This window comes from Aotus nancymaae, unplaced genomic scaffold (assembly GCF_030222135.1).
Source record: "Aotus nancymaae isolate 86718 unplaced genomic scaffold, 86718_ANA_hifiasm-v0.15.2.pri h1tg000064l_1, whole genome shotgun sequence".
Lineage (NCBI taxonomy): Eukaryota > Metazoa > Chordata > Mammalia > Primates > Aotidae > Aotus > Aotus nancymaae.
In genome coordinates, this window is record NW_026988479.1 from 6,868,789 (window position 1) to 6,884,337 (window position 15,549).

General features: G+C 40.5%; 1 protein-coding gene across 2 annotated transcripts in view; it reads right to left on the minus strand.

The window, feature by feature from the left end:
- The window catches only part of FNIP1 (folliculin interacting protein 1), a 155,078-nt gene extending 142,472 nt beyond the window's left edge, over nt 1–12,606 (minus strand). Inside the window, exon 1 of one of the 2 annotated variants that reach the window (XM_012447430.2) lies at nt 12,419–12,606. In XM_012447430.2, the coding sequence (XP_012302853.2) occupies nt 12,419–12,510 (92 nt within the window). In that variant the 5' untranslated portion in view covers nt 12,511–12,606. The remainder of the gene's footprint in view (nt 1–12,418) is intronic. The other variant, XM_012447478.2, reaches the window with a different exon arrangement.
- Between the last annotated feature and the right edge of the window lie 2,943 nt (nt 12,607–15,549).

Consider the following 15,549-nt stretch of genomic DNA (forward strand, 5'->3'; position numbering starts at 1 on the left):
CAAGTACAGCTTGGGCAACAAAGTGAGACCTTGTTTCTTTGAAAATATTTATTTTTTGGGCTGGGCACGGTGGCTCACGCCTGTAATCCCAACACTTTGGGAGGTCAAGGCGGGCGGATCACGAGGTCAGGAAATTGAAACCATCCTGGCCAACATGGTGAAACCCCAACTCTACTAAAATAAAAAAAATTAACCGGACGTAGTGGCTCATGCCTGTAGTCCCAGCTACTCTGGAGAGGCAGGGGAATTACCTGAACCAACGAGGAGGAGGTTGCAGTGAGCTGAGATCACACCACTGCACTCCAGCCTGGTGATAGAGCAAGATTCCATCTCAAAAAAAAAAAAAAAAAAAAGAAAAGAAAATATTTATTTTTAAATATTTAAATTATTCACAAATAATTTCTATTTTTTTTAACAAATACGTGGTTTGTTTTATATTCTAAAGTAACTAGACATTAATCAAAATTAATACAAAATCCGTATTTATAGGAGTCATAACTGATTCCAAAACTTATTCTGGAATAACTTATTTTGGAAAATGAGGCTACCCTTGCAATGTAAAAAAAAAAAAAAATCAAAATAATAAAACTTTCCTTTAAATTGATAAACAATGATGTCAAAGAAAAATCTGCTTAAATTGCTCACTGAATGAATAACTTTAAGCAAGCAACCCAAAACAGAAGCATCTTTGTTAAATGAATTAGAACTTTTTCAGTTCAGTGACTATTTTTATTCATTTGTTCATTCATCAAATATTTATTGAATGCCTTCTTTGAGCTGGACACCAGAAGGATAGCACTAAGTTAGACAAAGTCTGTGCCCTTACAGAACTTACAATCTAGTGAAGAATATAGATACATACAAATGCAATTAAAACACAAGCAAATATCTCCTACAATGAAGAAATACAGGAAAAACATGGGTTCTATTGGAGCTGTAAAATAACACCAACTCCAAAGGATTCCAAGTAGTGTGCAAACACATGAAACAGATTATTCTCTAGAAACATCAAATGGTCCTAATCAGAGCCCACAACTAGAGGACAAACTCAAAAGAAGACTGGAAAGGAGAAACTGGGGGATGAGAGTGCTATAGTTCCAATGTGTACCCAAAGTTCACGTCAGAAACTAAATCTCAATGCAACAATTTTGAGAGGTGGGACTATTAAGAAATAGTTAGGTAATGAAGGCTCTGCCCTCAGGAATGAATTAAGGTCATTATCTGGAGAGTGGGATTGTTATAAAAGTGAGTTCAGCCCCCAATTGCTCTCTCCCACACTCTCTCGGCGCTTGTGATGCCTTTTTCCATAGGATGATGCAATAAGACAGTCCTCACCAGCTGCCAGCACCATGCTCTCGGACTTCTCAGCCTCTAGAACTATAAGCCTAATAAATTTCTTTTCTTTATACATTATTCAGTCTCTGGTATTCTGTTATAACAGCAAAAACTCAACTAAAGCAGGAGATGTGGGAAGAAATTCTAACATCTGAGTACCTACCATGCCATTTAATCCTCAAAACAACTGTAAGAAGGTAGGTATAATAAATACTGGGACTATCTCCTCAGTATCTACTTCCCCATCTTCAACCAGCATTTTGTGGGAGACTGATCTCACTACTAGCTCCATGCCACAATCAGAGCAACTCCATTCCCCTTGCCACAGTAACCAAAATAGGTAGCCTACGCCTAATCCAATCAGGCCATGGAGGACCATGAATAAGTTCAATGGTGATATAAACAGCATTGAGTTTAGGACTTTTGCAGAAAATCTTGGAGTACAGAGTCTTGTCTCTTAGGTAGAGTGGTATGAGGTAACAGATCAAGAAACACTGCTTCTAGCATTACCTATGATAAAAGAGAATGAAGCCTGAGGACTCAGCAATTAAGTGCATGAACTTGGGTTTGAAAATCAAGTGGTCTGATTTCAGAATTAAGAGATGAAAGCACACATACAGACGCCCCGTAGATAGTATTGGGCCATGGATCTGAAATCATCAAGTCCATCACACCAGCTACAACTCTATGAAAAGCTGATGAGTCAAACTTCAGATTTTGGACTTGTTAAGAATAAAGGCTCTGGAACTTAAACATCTGAGTTCAAATCTTTATTTCATCACTTAATAGCCATGTGACATGGGGGAAGATACTTAATTTCTCTGTGCTTCTGTTTCTTCATCAACACAACAGGGATAATCAGACCTCTTCATAAAGCTATTGTTAGAATTAAATGAGTTAATAGGTATAAAGTATATGAAACAGTGTGCAGCACAGATCAATCTCCTATTAAGCAATGAGGAGTCAAGATTTCTAAGTGTTTTGATTAGAATTATGATCTAGGAAAATCAATTTAGAAGAATAGCGTGGGGCCAGGTGCAGTGGCTCACACCTATAATCCCAACACTTTGAAAGGTCAAGGTGGGATGACTGCTTGAGGTGAAGAGTTTGAGGACACAGTGAGCTAGTATTGTGCCACTGCACCTCAGCTCCAGTCTGGGTGACACAGTGAGACTCTTTCTCCCTGCTGAAAAAAGACGAAGAAGAAATATGGTGTAGAGGGGAACACAGAACATACAAGAAGTGGGAAAGTAATGGCAAAGTTTTAAAAAAGACATCCAGGATTTGTATAAGGTGATGGCAGTGGAAAATGAAAAGGAACTGAAGCTACTGAAGAATTTGAATCAATAGAAGTTAAATGAGCAAATGTGGCAACCAAAGACTAGGAGGAATAAACAATGATCTCTAATTTTCAACTTGGTAGACTAAGAGAATGGTGGTCCCAGAAACAGAAAAAAGATCAGTAGAGGGTAGATTACGACTCCTTTAAAATAAAAGAGATTCCGTTATGTTTTACATGGGAAGTTATTTTAAGCAAGTTTAAAATCAGTAGGATTTAAGATAATTATTACATTAATAAGAAGTGAGATCTAAGGCCAGGTGCAGTAGCTCACGCCTGTAATCTCAGCACTTTGGGAGGCCAAGGAGGGCAGATCACCTGAGGTCAGGAATTCGAGATCAGACTGATCAACATGGTGAAACCCCATCTCTACTAAAAATACAAAATTTAAAATAAATAAAAATACAAAAATTAGTTGGACATGGGTGGCATGGGCCTGTAATCCCAGCTACTCAGGAGGCTGAGGCACAAGAACTGCTTGAGCCTGTGGGGCAGAGGTTGCAGTGAGCTGAGATTGTGCCACTACACTCCAGCCTAGGTGACAGACTCTGTCTTAAAAAAAAAAAAAACAAGATCTATGTTTCATAAACTACATTTTAAAGTTGTATTTTTCTCTTTTTTTTCAATAAACATAGTTTAAAAAACAAATCTAATTCCACTACTGAGGGATGAAAAAGCAGATCAAATCAACAATCAAAATTATAATATTTGCATTTCTTACTGTAAAATTAAAACTACCATATGATCCAGCAATCCGTCTACTGAATATATATCCAAAAAAAAAGAAAATTACTATGTCAAAGAAATATTTGCACACTCATGTTTACTGCAGCAGTATTTACACTAGCCAAGATATGTAATCATCCTAAGTGTCCATCAGCAGATGAATGGATAAAGAAAATGTCGTATATATACATAATGAAATATTATTCAACCATTAAAAAAATAAAATTCAGAGAGATCCAAGATGGCTGATCACTAGCAGCTTGGGATCGTAATTCCCAGTGAAAGCGCAGAGAACGAGAGGACGCCACACTTTCAGACGAATATTTGTTGCTCACAGACTAGGAGATTCCCAGCGGAGGAGCCCCACGAGTTGCCAGGGCGACTCTTGTGACCGGTGTGGCGATTTTGCTGGCGCCTTAGCCCGCCAGTTCTTGGTGCAGAGTCCGGAGATTCCTGGGCAGAAAAGCACCATCAATCTTAACACCGCTGTTTTGGCCTGCACAGTGGATTGCTCAGATTTCGGCACTGGGAATCAACAAGTTGGACGTCAGCTCAGAGACCTAGTTAGAAAGTCGGTAAATACAAAGATGACAGACGGATAAATACATAATGAAGGGAAGAAACCAGCGCAAAAAGGCAGAGAATACTCAAAATCAGAATGCCTCTCCCTCTACAGGGGATCACAATTCCTCATCAGTAACGGAACAAGGCTTAATAGATTACAAGTGTGTTCCAGTAACAGAAGCAGGTTTCAAAACGTGGGTGATAAGAAACTTCTGTGAATTAAAAGAACTTGTTCTAACCCAATGCAAAGAGACTAAGAACCTTGAAAAAAGGTTTGACAAAATGTCAACGAGAATGGACAATTTAGAGAAGAATGTAAGTGAATTGATGGAGCTGAAAAACACAACACGAGAACTTCGCGAAGTATGCACAAGTTTAAACAGTCGAATTGATCAAGCAGAAGAAAGGATATCAGAAGTCGAGGACCAGCTCAGTGAAATGAAACGAGAAGAAAAGAATGGAGAAAAAAGGATGAAAAGGAATGAGCAAAGTCTCCAGGAAATATGGGACTATATGAAAAGACCTAATTTACGTTTGATAGGTGTACCTGAATGTGATGAAGAGAATGAATCCAAGTTGGAAAATACTCTTCAGGATATCATTCAGGAAAACTTTCCCAACCTGGCAAGGCAGGGTAATATTCAACTCCAGGTAATACAGAGAACACCACAAAGATATTCTTCAAGAAGACCAACCCCGAGGTACATAATTGCCAGATTTATTAGGGTTGAAATGAAGGAGAAAATACTAAGGGCAGCAAGAGAGAAAGGTCAGGTTACCCACAAAGGGAAACCTATCAGACTTACAGCAGATCTCTCAGCAGAAACCCTACAAGCCAGAAAAGAGTGGGGACCAATATTTAACATCCTTAAAGAAAAGAACTTTCAACCCAGAATTTCCTATCCAGCCAAACCAAGCTTTATGAGCGAAGGAAAAATTAAATCTTTTGCGAACAAACAAGTACTTAGAGACTTCACCACCACCAGGCCTGCTTTACAAGAGCTTCTGAAAGAAGCACTATACATATAAAGGAACAACCAATATCAGCCTTTCCAAAAATAGATCAATAAGCAAAGAGCATTAACACAATGAAAAATTTACACTAACTAATGGGCAAAACAGCCAGCTAGCATCAAATGCCAGTATTAAACCTATATATATATTCTAATTGGATAAAAAGCCAAAACCCATCAGTATGCTGCATCCAGACCCATCTCACATGCAACGATACACAAAGACTCAAAACAAAGGGATGGAGGAAGATTTATCAACCAATCAGAGAGTAAAAATAAACAAACAAAAAGCAGGAGATGCAATTCTCGCCTCTGATAAAATAGACTTTAAAGCAACAAAGAGCAAAAGAGGCAAAGAAGGACATTATACAATGGCAAAAGGATCAATGTAACAAGAAGAGCTAACGATTTTATAGATCAACGAGACAGAAAATTAACAAGGACATCCAGGACTTGAACTCAGACCCGGAACAAGTAAACTTAATAAACATTTACAGAACTCTCCACTTCAAATACACAAAACATACATTACCACCTCACACCTATTCCAAAAGTGATTACATAATTGGAAGTAAATCACTCCTCAGTAATCGCATAGCATTTCATAAGTTTAAATGAAATATTGGTTGGCTGCTTGTTTGTTATTTTCTTCCCTTATTCCTTCCTGTCTACATCAAGTATAATTATTGGTATAAAAGAGGTTTTCAATACCCATTACTAAACTGCATTCTAGCCTGGGCAAGAAAGCAATACTCCCATTCTCTCTCTCTTTCTCTTCCTTTTTCTTCCTCTTCTTCATTTTTTTTCTTTCTTTAATAAATAAATAAATAAATAATAAAAATAAAATAAAATTCTGTTATCTGCTGCAATATGGATGAGCCCAGAGGACATGACGTTAAGTGAAATTAGTCAGGCACAGAAAGACAAATACCACATGTCCTCACTCACACATAGAAAGTAAAAAAGTTGATCTCATAGAAGTAGAATAAAGTAGTGGTTACAAGAGGCTGGGAAATGTATTGGGGAGGGAAGGATAGTGGAAAGTTGGTTAATGGAGTTTATGTATCAAAATATCATCCTGTACCCCATAAATATGTACAATTTTTACATCAATTAAAAATATATATATTTAAAATAAATTAGGTAAAATAAAAATTCTTGTGGGTATGGCAAATTTTTTTAAATCCCATTTAAAAAACAAAACTTCTGAAACATGATTCTTAAAATTGTTGGCAATATTATGAAAATAGCTTTTAAGAAATTCAGAAGCTCAAAATGTGACATAAAATCAGAATGCTGAAAGTGAAAAAATAACTCAGCACTACAGATTATTTCTTCTATAGAAATAATAAACAGAAAGTTAAGTAGTGAGGCCATTTCCTCCCATTTACTCTACATCTCTCTCACTTTTTCCCCAAAACATTTATCCTCCCTACCAAAAAACCCTCAAAGTCACCAATTACCTCCATCTGGACTAATCTAATGGACACTTTTCTGTTTCTCATCTCATGAGACCTGTCACAGCAACAGTATACAAACAATTTATCACTCACTCTACCGTTTTTTAAACACTTCCTTTTCTTGGCTTCCCTTAACACTACACATCCCTGGCTTTTCTCTATCTGTCTTTGTAGATCTTCCTCTCTGAGATCTGTATATTTCAACACATCCTCAGGGCAAAGCCCTAGGTCCTTTCCACTTCTCTCTCTATCTACACCCTTTTCCTAGATGATCTCATCCATCTGTAGTTTTAATATTAACCATACACACAAACTCTTATCTCCAATCCCAATCTCTACTGTGAACTCCAGATTGACTTTATTAAACTGTCATCTCTAGGTGGATATCTCAATGGCAATTAAAACTAGACCAAATATCCAAAATAGAACTTTTGACCCTCTCCCTCTGCCCTTAAAATTGCTATTTCATTTATTCATTCTACAAATATTTACTGAGCATATGCTCAGACACTGTGGTGTCCACTAGCACAATAATGTAAAACTTGGGAGAGATGGATTATAATAAATTATTAAAAGAGCGATGACGGATAGAAAGTGCGTTCTGACAGAAAATGGGGAGAAGCTTGCTATTTTTGATAGTGTTTCAAGATCAGCCTCTATACCAGCCTAGGCAACACGGTGAAACCTCATGTCTACAAAAAATACAAAATGAGCCAGGCGGGATGGCCCACACCTTGTAGTCCCAGCTACTCAGAAGGCAGAGGTGGGAAGATCACTTGAGTCAAGGAGGCAGAGGATGCAGTGAGCCAAAATCACACCACTGCCCTCCAGCCTGGGTGACAGAGCGAGACCCTGCTCCCCTTGCCCCCCAAAAATGACATCTACCTAACTACCTAGGCATCTACTCCCCACAGGCAACCCATTAGGTGAATTTACAGAGTCCCAACTATAAAATAAATCTCAATGCTTACCACTGAAGAGAACGCTAGAGTAAGCAGAGAGATGTGGACAATGACAACTGTGACATATGTCACAGAAGGACATGCAATAAGCTATGAAACAAAGTTACAGTCAGACCTACCCTAGTCTGGAAGAAATCAGAAAAGGCTTCCTGGAGCAAGGAATAATTAGAATAAGCCCAGATGATCACTACAAAAAGTTAAACAAAAAGGTATAAGGACTATGTCAAGAACAGGGAGCAGTACAGTTTGCCATATCCCAGAATCTACAATAAATCCAAGGTGATAAAACCTTAAAAGGAGGAGAACAGATTAAGACACAGGTCAGAAGAAAGCAAGAAGTTATCAAAGATTAATGAGGTCATGGCAAAAAGAAACAGAAGTCAACCTAAAAAGGCTTCCATTGGTCAAATATGAGACAATTTGATTGGAGTGGATTAAAACACATTAAAATTCAACAGTTCATGATAATCTTTTAAAATGATAATCAAAACAAAAAATGTTCAGTGAACAACTCATTACCAATTACGTTGGAAAATGATATAGGGAAATCATCTAATTTTTATGCTCCCTTTTCTGTAGCAAGGAGTAATCAAATAGTTGATAAAAGTTATTCCAGCAAATAAACGCACAAAAATTTAGAGAATCAAGATATCATCATTTTGTAAACTCTAACAAAATAATGAATTCAGGCAATAATCAACAAAGAATGCTAAAATCATTAAAGGAGAAATTTATGTAATAGAAGAGTAAGGTGATACCACCTGAAACTACTACAAGTGGGGCAATCAGGTATGTAGCTTTGATGAAGAGGAAGTACACAACATCTACGAAATATTTTTATTGAAAAAAAGGGAACCTAAATATGATAAAATATCTAAATCTAATTTCAAGTTTTCAGGAAAGACAAGAAATAGAGGAATGAGTTACAGCAAACTTAAGCAAACCTGAGCATCAGAATTACATGGAGGGGGCTTTTTAAACCACATATTGCTAGAAACTATAAGACTGCAAAAGCCAAACACAGAATGTGGGAAATTTCATATTTAAGTAGGGAGGGCTATTATAGAATAAAAATTACTTAAGCTACCTAACTGCAAATGCAATACACAGACTCTTAAGACTGATTCAAACAAAACTACCATAAAAAGACAAATTGAGATGACAGAAAATTGGAATATGGACTAAGAATAGCTTTTATTAAGGAATTTCTGTTAATTCTATTAAGTTATATTGAGTACAATAAGAGTATAGTGGCTATTTTTCAAAATGTCATTATGGGGTAAAAAAAAAAAAAGTCAAGGCTAGTGAATTGGCAAAAGTCTCACTATGCAGAACAGGCGAAAGCCTTCCTTTAATGAGTCTGGGCCCAAACCAAGTGGTTCTTACACAAGACTGATAACATAACAGTAACAACTACCTCTGGTTCCTGAAAGCCACATGCTAAGCACCACATTAAGTTCTTTACATGACTTATCTCTGAATCCTTAAAATCAACCTGTTATGAACATATTAAATTCTATACATCATTTTGTCTGTAGTTCATGATCACAGTTAGCACATTTTTTTTTGAGACAGAGTTTCACTCGTCACCCAGGCTAGAGTGCAATGGCATGATCTCGGCTCACTGTAACCTCCAACTCCCAGGTTCAAGCGATTCTCCTGCCTCAGCCTCCCGAGTAGCTGAGATTACAGGCACCTACCACCATGAGCCACCATGCCCAGCCACAATTGGCACTTTTTGAAAAAGCATAATGGGCCAGGCGCAGTGGCTCATGCCTGTAATCCCAGGACTTTGGGAGGCCAAGGCAGGTGGATCACCTGAGATCAGGAGTTTGAGACCAGCCTGGCCAAAGTGGTGAAATCCCGTCTCTACTAAAAACACACAAATTAGCTGGGCATGGTGGCGGGCGCCTATAATCCCAGCTACTCGGGAGGCTGAGGCAGGAGAATCACTTGAACCCAGGAGGCGGAGGTTGCAGTGAGCCGAGATTGTGCCATTGCACTACAGCCTGGGTGACAAGAGTGAAACTCCATCTCAAAAAAAAAAAAGTGCTAATTCCCCAAAAAAGGATTTCTGCAAGGAAAGCATGATATACTAGAATGAAAACTAAATGTGAGTCTACTCAAAAACCTGGGATACATACAAAGATGCTGAATATGATCTTTGGGAAATGCAAATTAAAACCACAAGATACTATTAGAATGGCTATAATCAAAAGAATCAAAAAACGATTAAGACAGTAAGTTTCAGCCAGGCATAGTGGCTCATGCCTGTAATCTCAGCACTTTGGGAGGCCAAAGTGGGAGGCTACTCAGGAGGCTGAGGTGGGAGGATTACTTGAGCCCAGGAGGTCAAGGCCGCAATGAGTGCATCACTGCACTCTAGCCTGGGCAACAAGAGAGATCCTATCTCAAAAAAAAAAAAAAAAAAAAAGTAAATTTTGTATGTTTTTTTACTTTAAAATGTTTTAATTAAATAACAGTATCAATATTGAAGAGACTGTGAAGAAACTGTAACCTTCATGCACTGCTACTGAGAATACAAAATGGTACAACTACTTTTTAAAAGTCTGACAATTTTTCTTAAAGTTAAACACAACACTTAGCATATGACTCTGCAACCCCACTCCTAGGTATCCACCCAAGAGAAATGAAAATATATGTCCACATAAAGACTTACACACAAACATTAACAGCAGCATTATTCATATTAGCCCAAATCTGGGAAAAAAAACCAAAGTCCTCCAACTAGTGAGTGAATAAACAAATCATGGTATATCTACACAACGGAATACCATTCAGTAATATAATTGAAGGAACTGGCTGGGTACTGGCTCATCCCTGTAAGTCCAGAACTTTGGGAGGCCAAGGTGAGAGGATCGCTTGAGCCCAGGAGGTTCATGATGCATTAGGCAAGGTTGTGCCACCGCACTCCAGCCTGTTGACAGAATGAGACCCTGTCTCAAAAAAAATAAAAGGAACTAACAAATGCAACAAATAACCCAGACACAAGACTATGGACAGAAAGTATCAGTGACTGTCCTGGTTGAGGAGGAGTGAGGCTGCAACAGAGCATGAGGGAACTTTTTGGGTGATGGAAATGTTCCAAAACTTCATTGGGGTGGTGGGTATACAACTGTATACAATGTATGATTAAAATGTATTTATACTTTGTTGTGTATAAATTATAGCTCAATGAAATTGTTTTTAAAAAATCCTGAGCTGATTAGATCTATAAGTTATTAGCTGTGTGACATTAACCGGAATTTTAATTATTTTCTTCAGATATGCCTGTTCTGTTTCATTTCATCAGTTTTCATTTCTCACATGCACATGTTTCATTTTTAAAGTGAGCAATTCTACAATGTACTGCAGTTACTGGGCTTACTGATAATTCTTACTTCCACTAGCAAAAGTATATAGATGTCTGTACTGCTACTTGCTCTATCTCGTAAGATTGTTGTGAAACATCAAATAAGATAACTGATGAGAAAGTCCTTTGGTAACTGTAAAACAGTATTACACAACTATACGTAGACTTTACTTTAAAAAACAGATGAGAAATTTTTTTTCACGTGAGTGACTTGAGACCCTTGTAAACCTAGATACCCAAAGTCAGTCTTTGCACAGAAACAGAAAGCAGTTGTCTATTCAAATGCCACCTTTTAAATATCCTTTTGGAACCTGTTTCCTATTGTCTCTTGAGTTACTCGATGGCTCATTATAGTATTATCTAAGATGCACTTTGATTTTACAAAGGAAAAACAACACTAAAGAAATGTTTAAAGAGAGAGGAGCATGGCACATTTATTTTTCAGGGGAAAAGACAGATTAGCTGAAAAATGTCTTCAATTCCACATGCATTTACTGAGTGTTTTCTGCTGAGACCTGCATTAGCAAGAGAGAGTGAATAATTTTAATAACATCAAAATTTCTTAAACTAATGTGGCACAATCATTTCAACTTTGCCCGTTACAAAATTTGACAGATTCTCTTTTTGTTTGTTTGTTTGTTTCTACTGCTGCTGTACAACTGGGCTCTCTCCTATCCTACCAAGTTTGTGTGGTATTTGACATTTAGCCTAGTTATATTTGCAAGTTTCCATACTGCAATACGTATAAAGGCTGTTTGGACATAATCTCTTCCTCAGGTGCAGTTTAACAACTAAATTTTACTCTGAATCTAGGTATGTATCAAATCTTACAATTCTAAAAAGTTATTCTGTCAGCAACAGGTACTACAATGAAAAATTAACAAAGCCTGCAACACCACAAAATACTCTGCTAACCTTTTCAATTTTTAAGACTCCTTTTCAGTAACAGCTCTGAGGAGGAAGAATCTACAGCAAATTCTAAGGCCAGATTTCATTTAATTTGGTCTTGCTTCAGTAGTAACCCTAAACTCTTAGGTTTCACATTTCTTCTTTGATAACATTGAGGTCGCTCGGTTCAGTTACTGCACACCTCCAATTTTAGCGTCCAAAAAACCTGAAAGAACGGCACCTTGCCTACTCACTCCTCCAACCTTCTCTCAACTCAGTAGCTTGGCCAAACGTGCGGCTCTCTCCACAACGCCAACCAAGCTGGAACGCAACGCCCGGAGGACGACTGGTCACGGGGAGGAGGGGAGAACTTCGCGGCCCCGGAGTACGGCGGCTGAGGTCCAATCCAGCCCGCGCCCAACTCCACTCTGTGCCAGGAAGGCGTGTGGACCCAAAGTCTCAGGCCGCGGTGCTAGGTCCGGAGAAGCAGAGTCGCGCGTGGCTGGGGGCAGGTCGTAAACAAACCGACGGGAGGAGGGGGAAGGGGCAACGGCAAGGGGGGTGGGGTAAGAGGAGAGAGAAGACCTCGCTTCAACCCTCCACCGCGAGCCCGCAGCCGGCTCCACCCCACCGTGGACTAGGTGCTGGTTTCGGCGCGGCACTTCCGCACGGGTCTCAACACCGAAGGCCCCAACACCCCTGGAGCTCGGAGCCCACAAGACCATCGGCTCCGCGACCCCAGCCCCACAGCGCCCTACCTGAACCCGCAATCTGGGTCCCGGGCGTCGCGGCCGGGCGCGCCCAGCCCGCTCCTCTTGCTGAAGAGCTTCTGGAACAGCGTAGGGGCCATGCTAGCCACGGCCAGGCAGGGGTCGCTCCGCTGGGCGCTTGCTAGGCCCCCGCTCCTACAGCCGCCCCGCCACCCCCATGGGCGCCTCAGTCATATGACAGAAATTAGTCACTTCAAACGGCCACGGCGCGCCGGGCGGGGCGTGAGGCGAGGCCGGCACTCATTGGCTGGACGTGGGCCGCATCACGTGGCGGCGCGCGGAGCAGGGGGCAAGGCGGGGGCGTGGGGCGGAGCTATCTTCCATAGGCTCACTGGCGGGTCCCGTCACGTGGCAGCTCACGGGGCGGGGCGTGCGCCGAGAGGAGAGGACTGGAAGATGGGTAGGGATGTGTAGGGGGAGCGGGCTCAGTGTAGATCCTCGTGCGTGAGGCTGTCAGCGGCCATCAGAGTCTAGCCACGGTGGCGCGGGGACCATGCCACGAGCCTTAGAGTGCAGAAACCTCCGACCAACTACAGAGTTGCTTAGGGAACCACGGGCAACCGACAATCGCTTGTCAGCCCCTCCCTGGTTTCTGCGGCTTCACACCTCCATTCCGCACCGGGCAGAGTCTCGCGGGCCCTGGAGCACGGAAGGCACACGAGCGTACCCGTGGGGCCGCGGTCAAGGCTGAACTTTGAGCCCAGGACCCCAGGCCCGCCCTTAGTAGGCCGCGCCGACCCGCGAAAGGTCTAGAATCTGGATAGCGCGGAGGCTGGCTCACGGGGACTGGTGGAGGACCTGCGGGGGCCCCTGCCACAGCCATGGCACCCCGCAAAGACGATCTCGGGCAGGGACTGCGGGCAGTCGCCCTCAGTGTTTATACTAGCGCCTCGAACCCTGACACCGGGAATTAGTCTCTTGGAAGAGCTAGTGATTGGAGGCTCAGGAGTTAGTCTGTTTCCTTGGTAACCAACAAAATCAGAAGTGAAACCAACGAAGGCAGGAAACCTAAAGACTTATATGTACAGATATCTAACCCTTTGCGCTATTTAGAATTTTAATAAATCTATCTTAATGTCTATGTATGACGAAGGGAGGAACTGTGGAATTTTAACCAAGTTATAGGGAAGAAACGCTTTCTAAAAAAGAAAAACATTGCTCACATATGACCTCACGGTCTTATTTAACCCATGGAACCAAAGTATATCAGTTTGGATCAAACTAATTTTATAAATTTTCAGCACCCCCATCCATTCACTCCCCTTCCAAGATGAGGAAGCTTGTACAATGGTATGCAATTCCTCAGAGAAATGTAGGAAATAACTTGTATACGGTTGGAAGCCTGGATAAAAATAGTTTGGGCAGGTGTGTGGTAGCTCACGTTTGTAATCCAACGCCGCGAGGCCAAGGCAGGCAGATCTCTTGAGCTCAGTAGTTCAAGACCAGCTTGGGCAACAGTTAGACCCTGTCTCTACAAAAATATATATTTTTAATTAGCCAGGTGTGCCCGGGCACTGTAGCTCATGCCTGTAATCCCAGCACTTTGGGAGGCCGAGGCAGGTGGATCACACGAGGTCAGGAGTTCGAGACCAGCCTGACCAACATGGTGAAACCCCCGTCTCCAAAAAATTAGCCAGGCATGGTGGCGCATGCCTGTAATCCCAGCTCCTTGGGAGGCTGAGCTGGAGAAATGCTTGAACCCGGGAGATGGAAGTTACAGTGAGCCAAGATTGTGCCATTGCACTCCAGCCTGGGCAACAAGAGCGAAATTCTGTCCCAAAAATAAACAACACAAAAATTAGCCAGGTGTGGTCACGGCATATGCCTGTGGTCCCAGCTACTCGGGTGGCTGAGGTGGGAGGATGGCTTGAGTGTGGGAAGTCAATGCTGCAGTGAGTGCCACTTGCGCTTCAGCCTGGGCAACACAGCAGGGCCCTATCTCAAAAACAACAAAAAAAAACTTTTTCAGAGTTTCATTTAACTAGGTATACAAATCAAATTTTCTTTAAGTGGCTACCAACTCCCACTGATTTGCAGCTAGAGTTTAAGCTATAAATAAGGGTCTGAAGATATTTACAAAAGAAAAAGTAATAGGCAGAAGGCAGAATGTATATCCCTATGAGAATTTGTCAGTGACCGAAATACTGAGTTTCAATGTTCCAAGATTTTTTTAAAGCACTATTTATAAATGATTAAGATATTAACATATTCATTCCACAGTCATTTAAATTCTAGGCAGTGGGGATCCAAAGTAAAGAGCTAGCTTTCTAGGTGAGGAGACAGTAAATAAGTATATAAAGTCATTTCAGGTAGTGACTACTGTTGTTAAGTTAGTAAGAACTAAGTAATCAAATGAGGGTGTCAGCAAACACTGAGGAGGTACCATTTGAGGTGCTTAGGTTGAAATTCATTCAGTTTCTCTGTATATTACCCAAGCTCTAGAAGCTACTGGGCAATATGGGATCAAAACAGCAGTACTATTTCACCTAGACATTTCAGATACTCCTCTGGCACCAAATGTGGAAATATTTCTAACAGAGTAAAATGAGCTATGCATATTTTTCTCACAAAACATTTGAATGTAGAATGAAATTTTTGTAAACAAAAAAATAAAGTCAATGCAATTTTTAAAAAGTCAAAAGAAATGTAGATCCTATCAGTCAATTAACGGGGCAATCATTTGAGGAAGTTTTGTTTTTACATTAGTTAGGTTACACTAAATGAGTACAAGTGGAAACAGGCTCAAGTCCGTCTGTACAGGACCAAAGACACTAAGGATTAATGGCTGTCCATGGCTGGCACAAAAAAGAATAGTTTCAGGTCCCCTCAGAAGCAACTTTCCAAATACAATAACCTTGTGTGCTTTCATCTTGGGAAAAAAATTCCTTCATGGGTAATTATAGATACTACTAGTAAGGGAGAAGAACATAAATGCTTGCATAAGAGACACTTTCAGTATTCTCTAATCATGTAATAGCTTTATTTCTGTAGTCTCATTTAGAGTTATACTTGACAGGTATAGAGAAAAACTAGATTTACTTCCTATTATACATCACATTTATCCTATGTTGCAGCGTAATACTAAAGTCACAGAATCAGAGAGCACTGAAATGATAGAA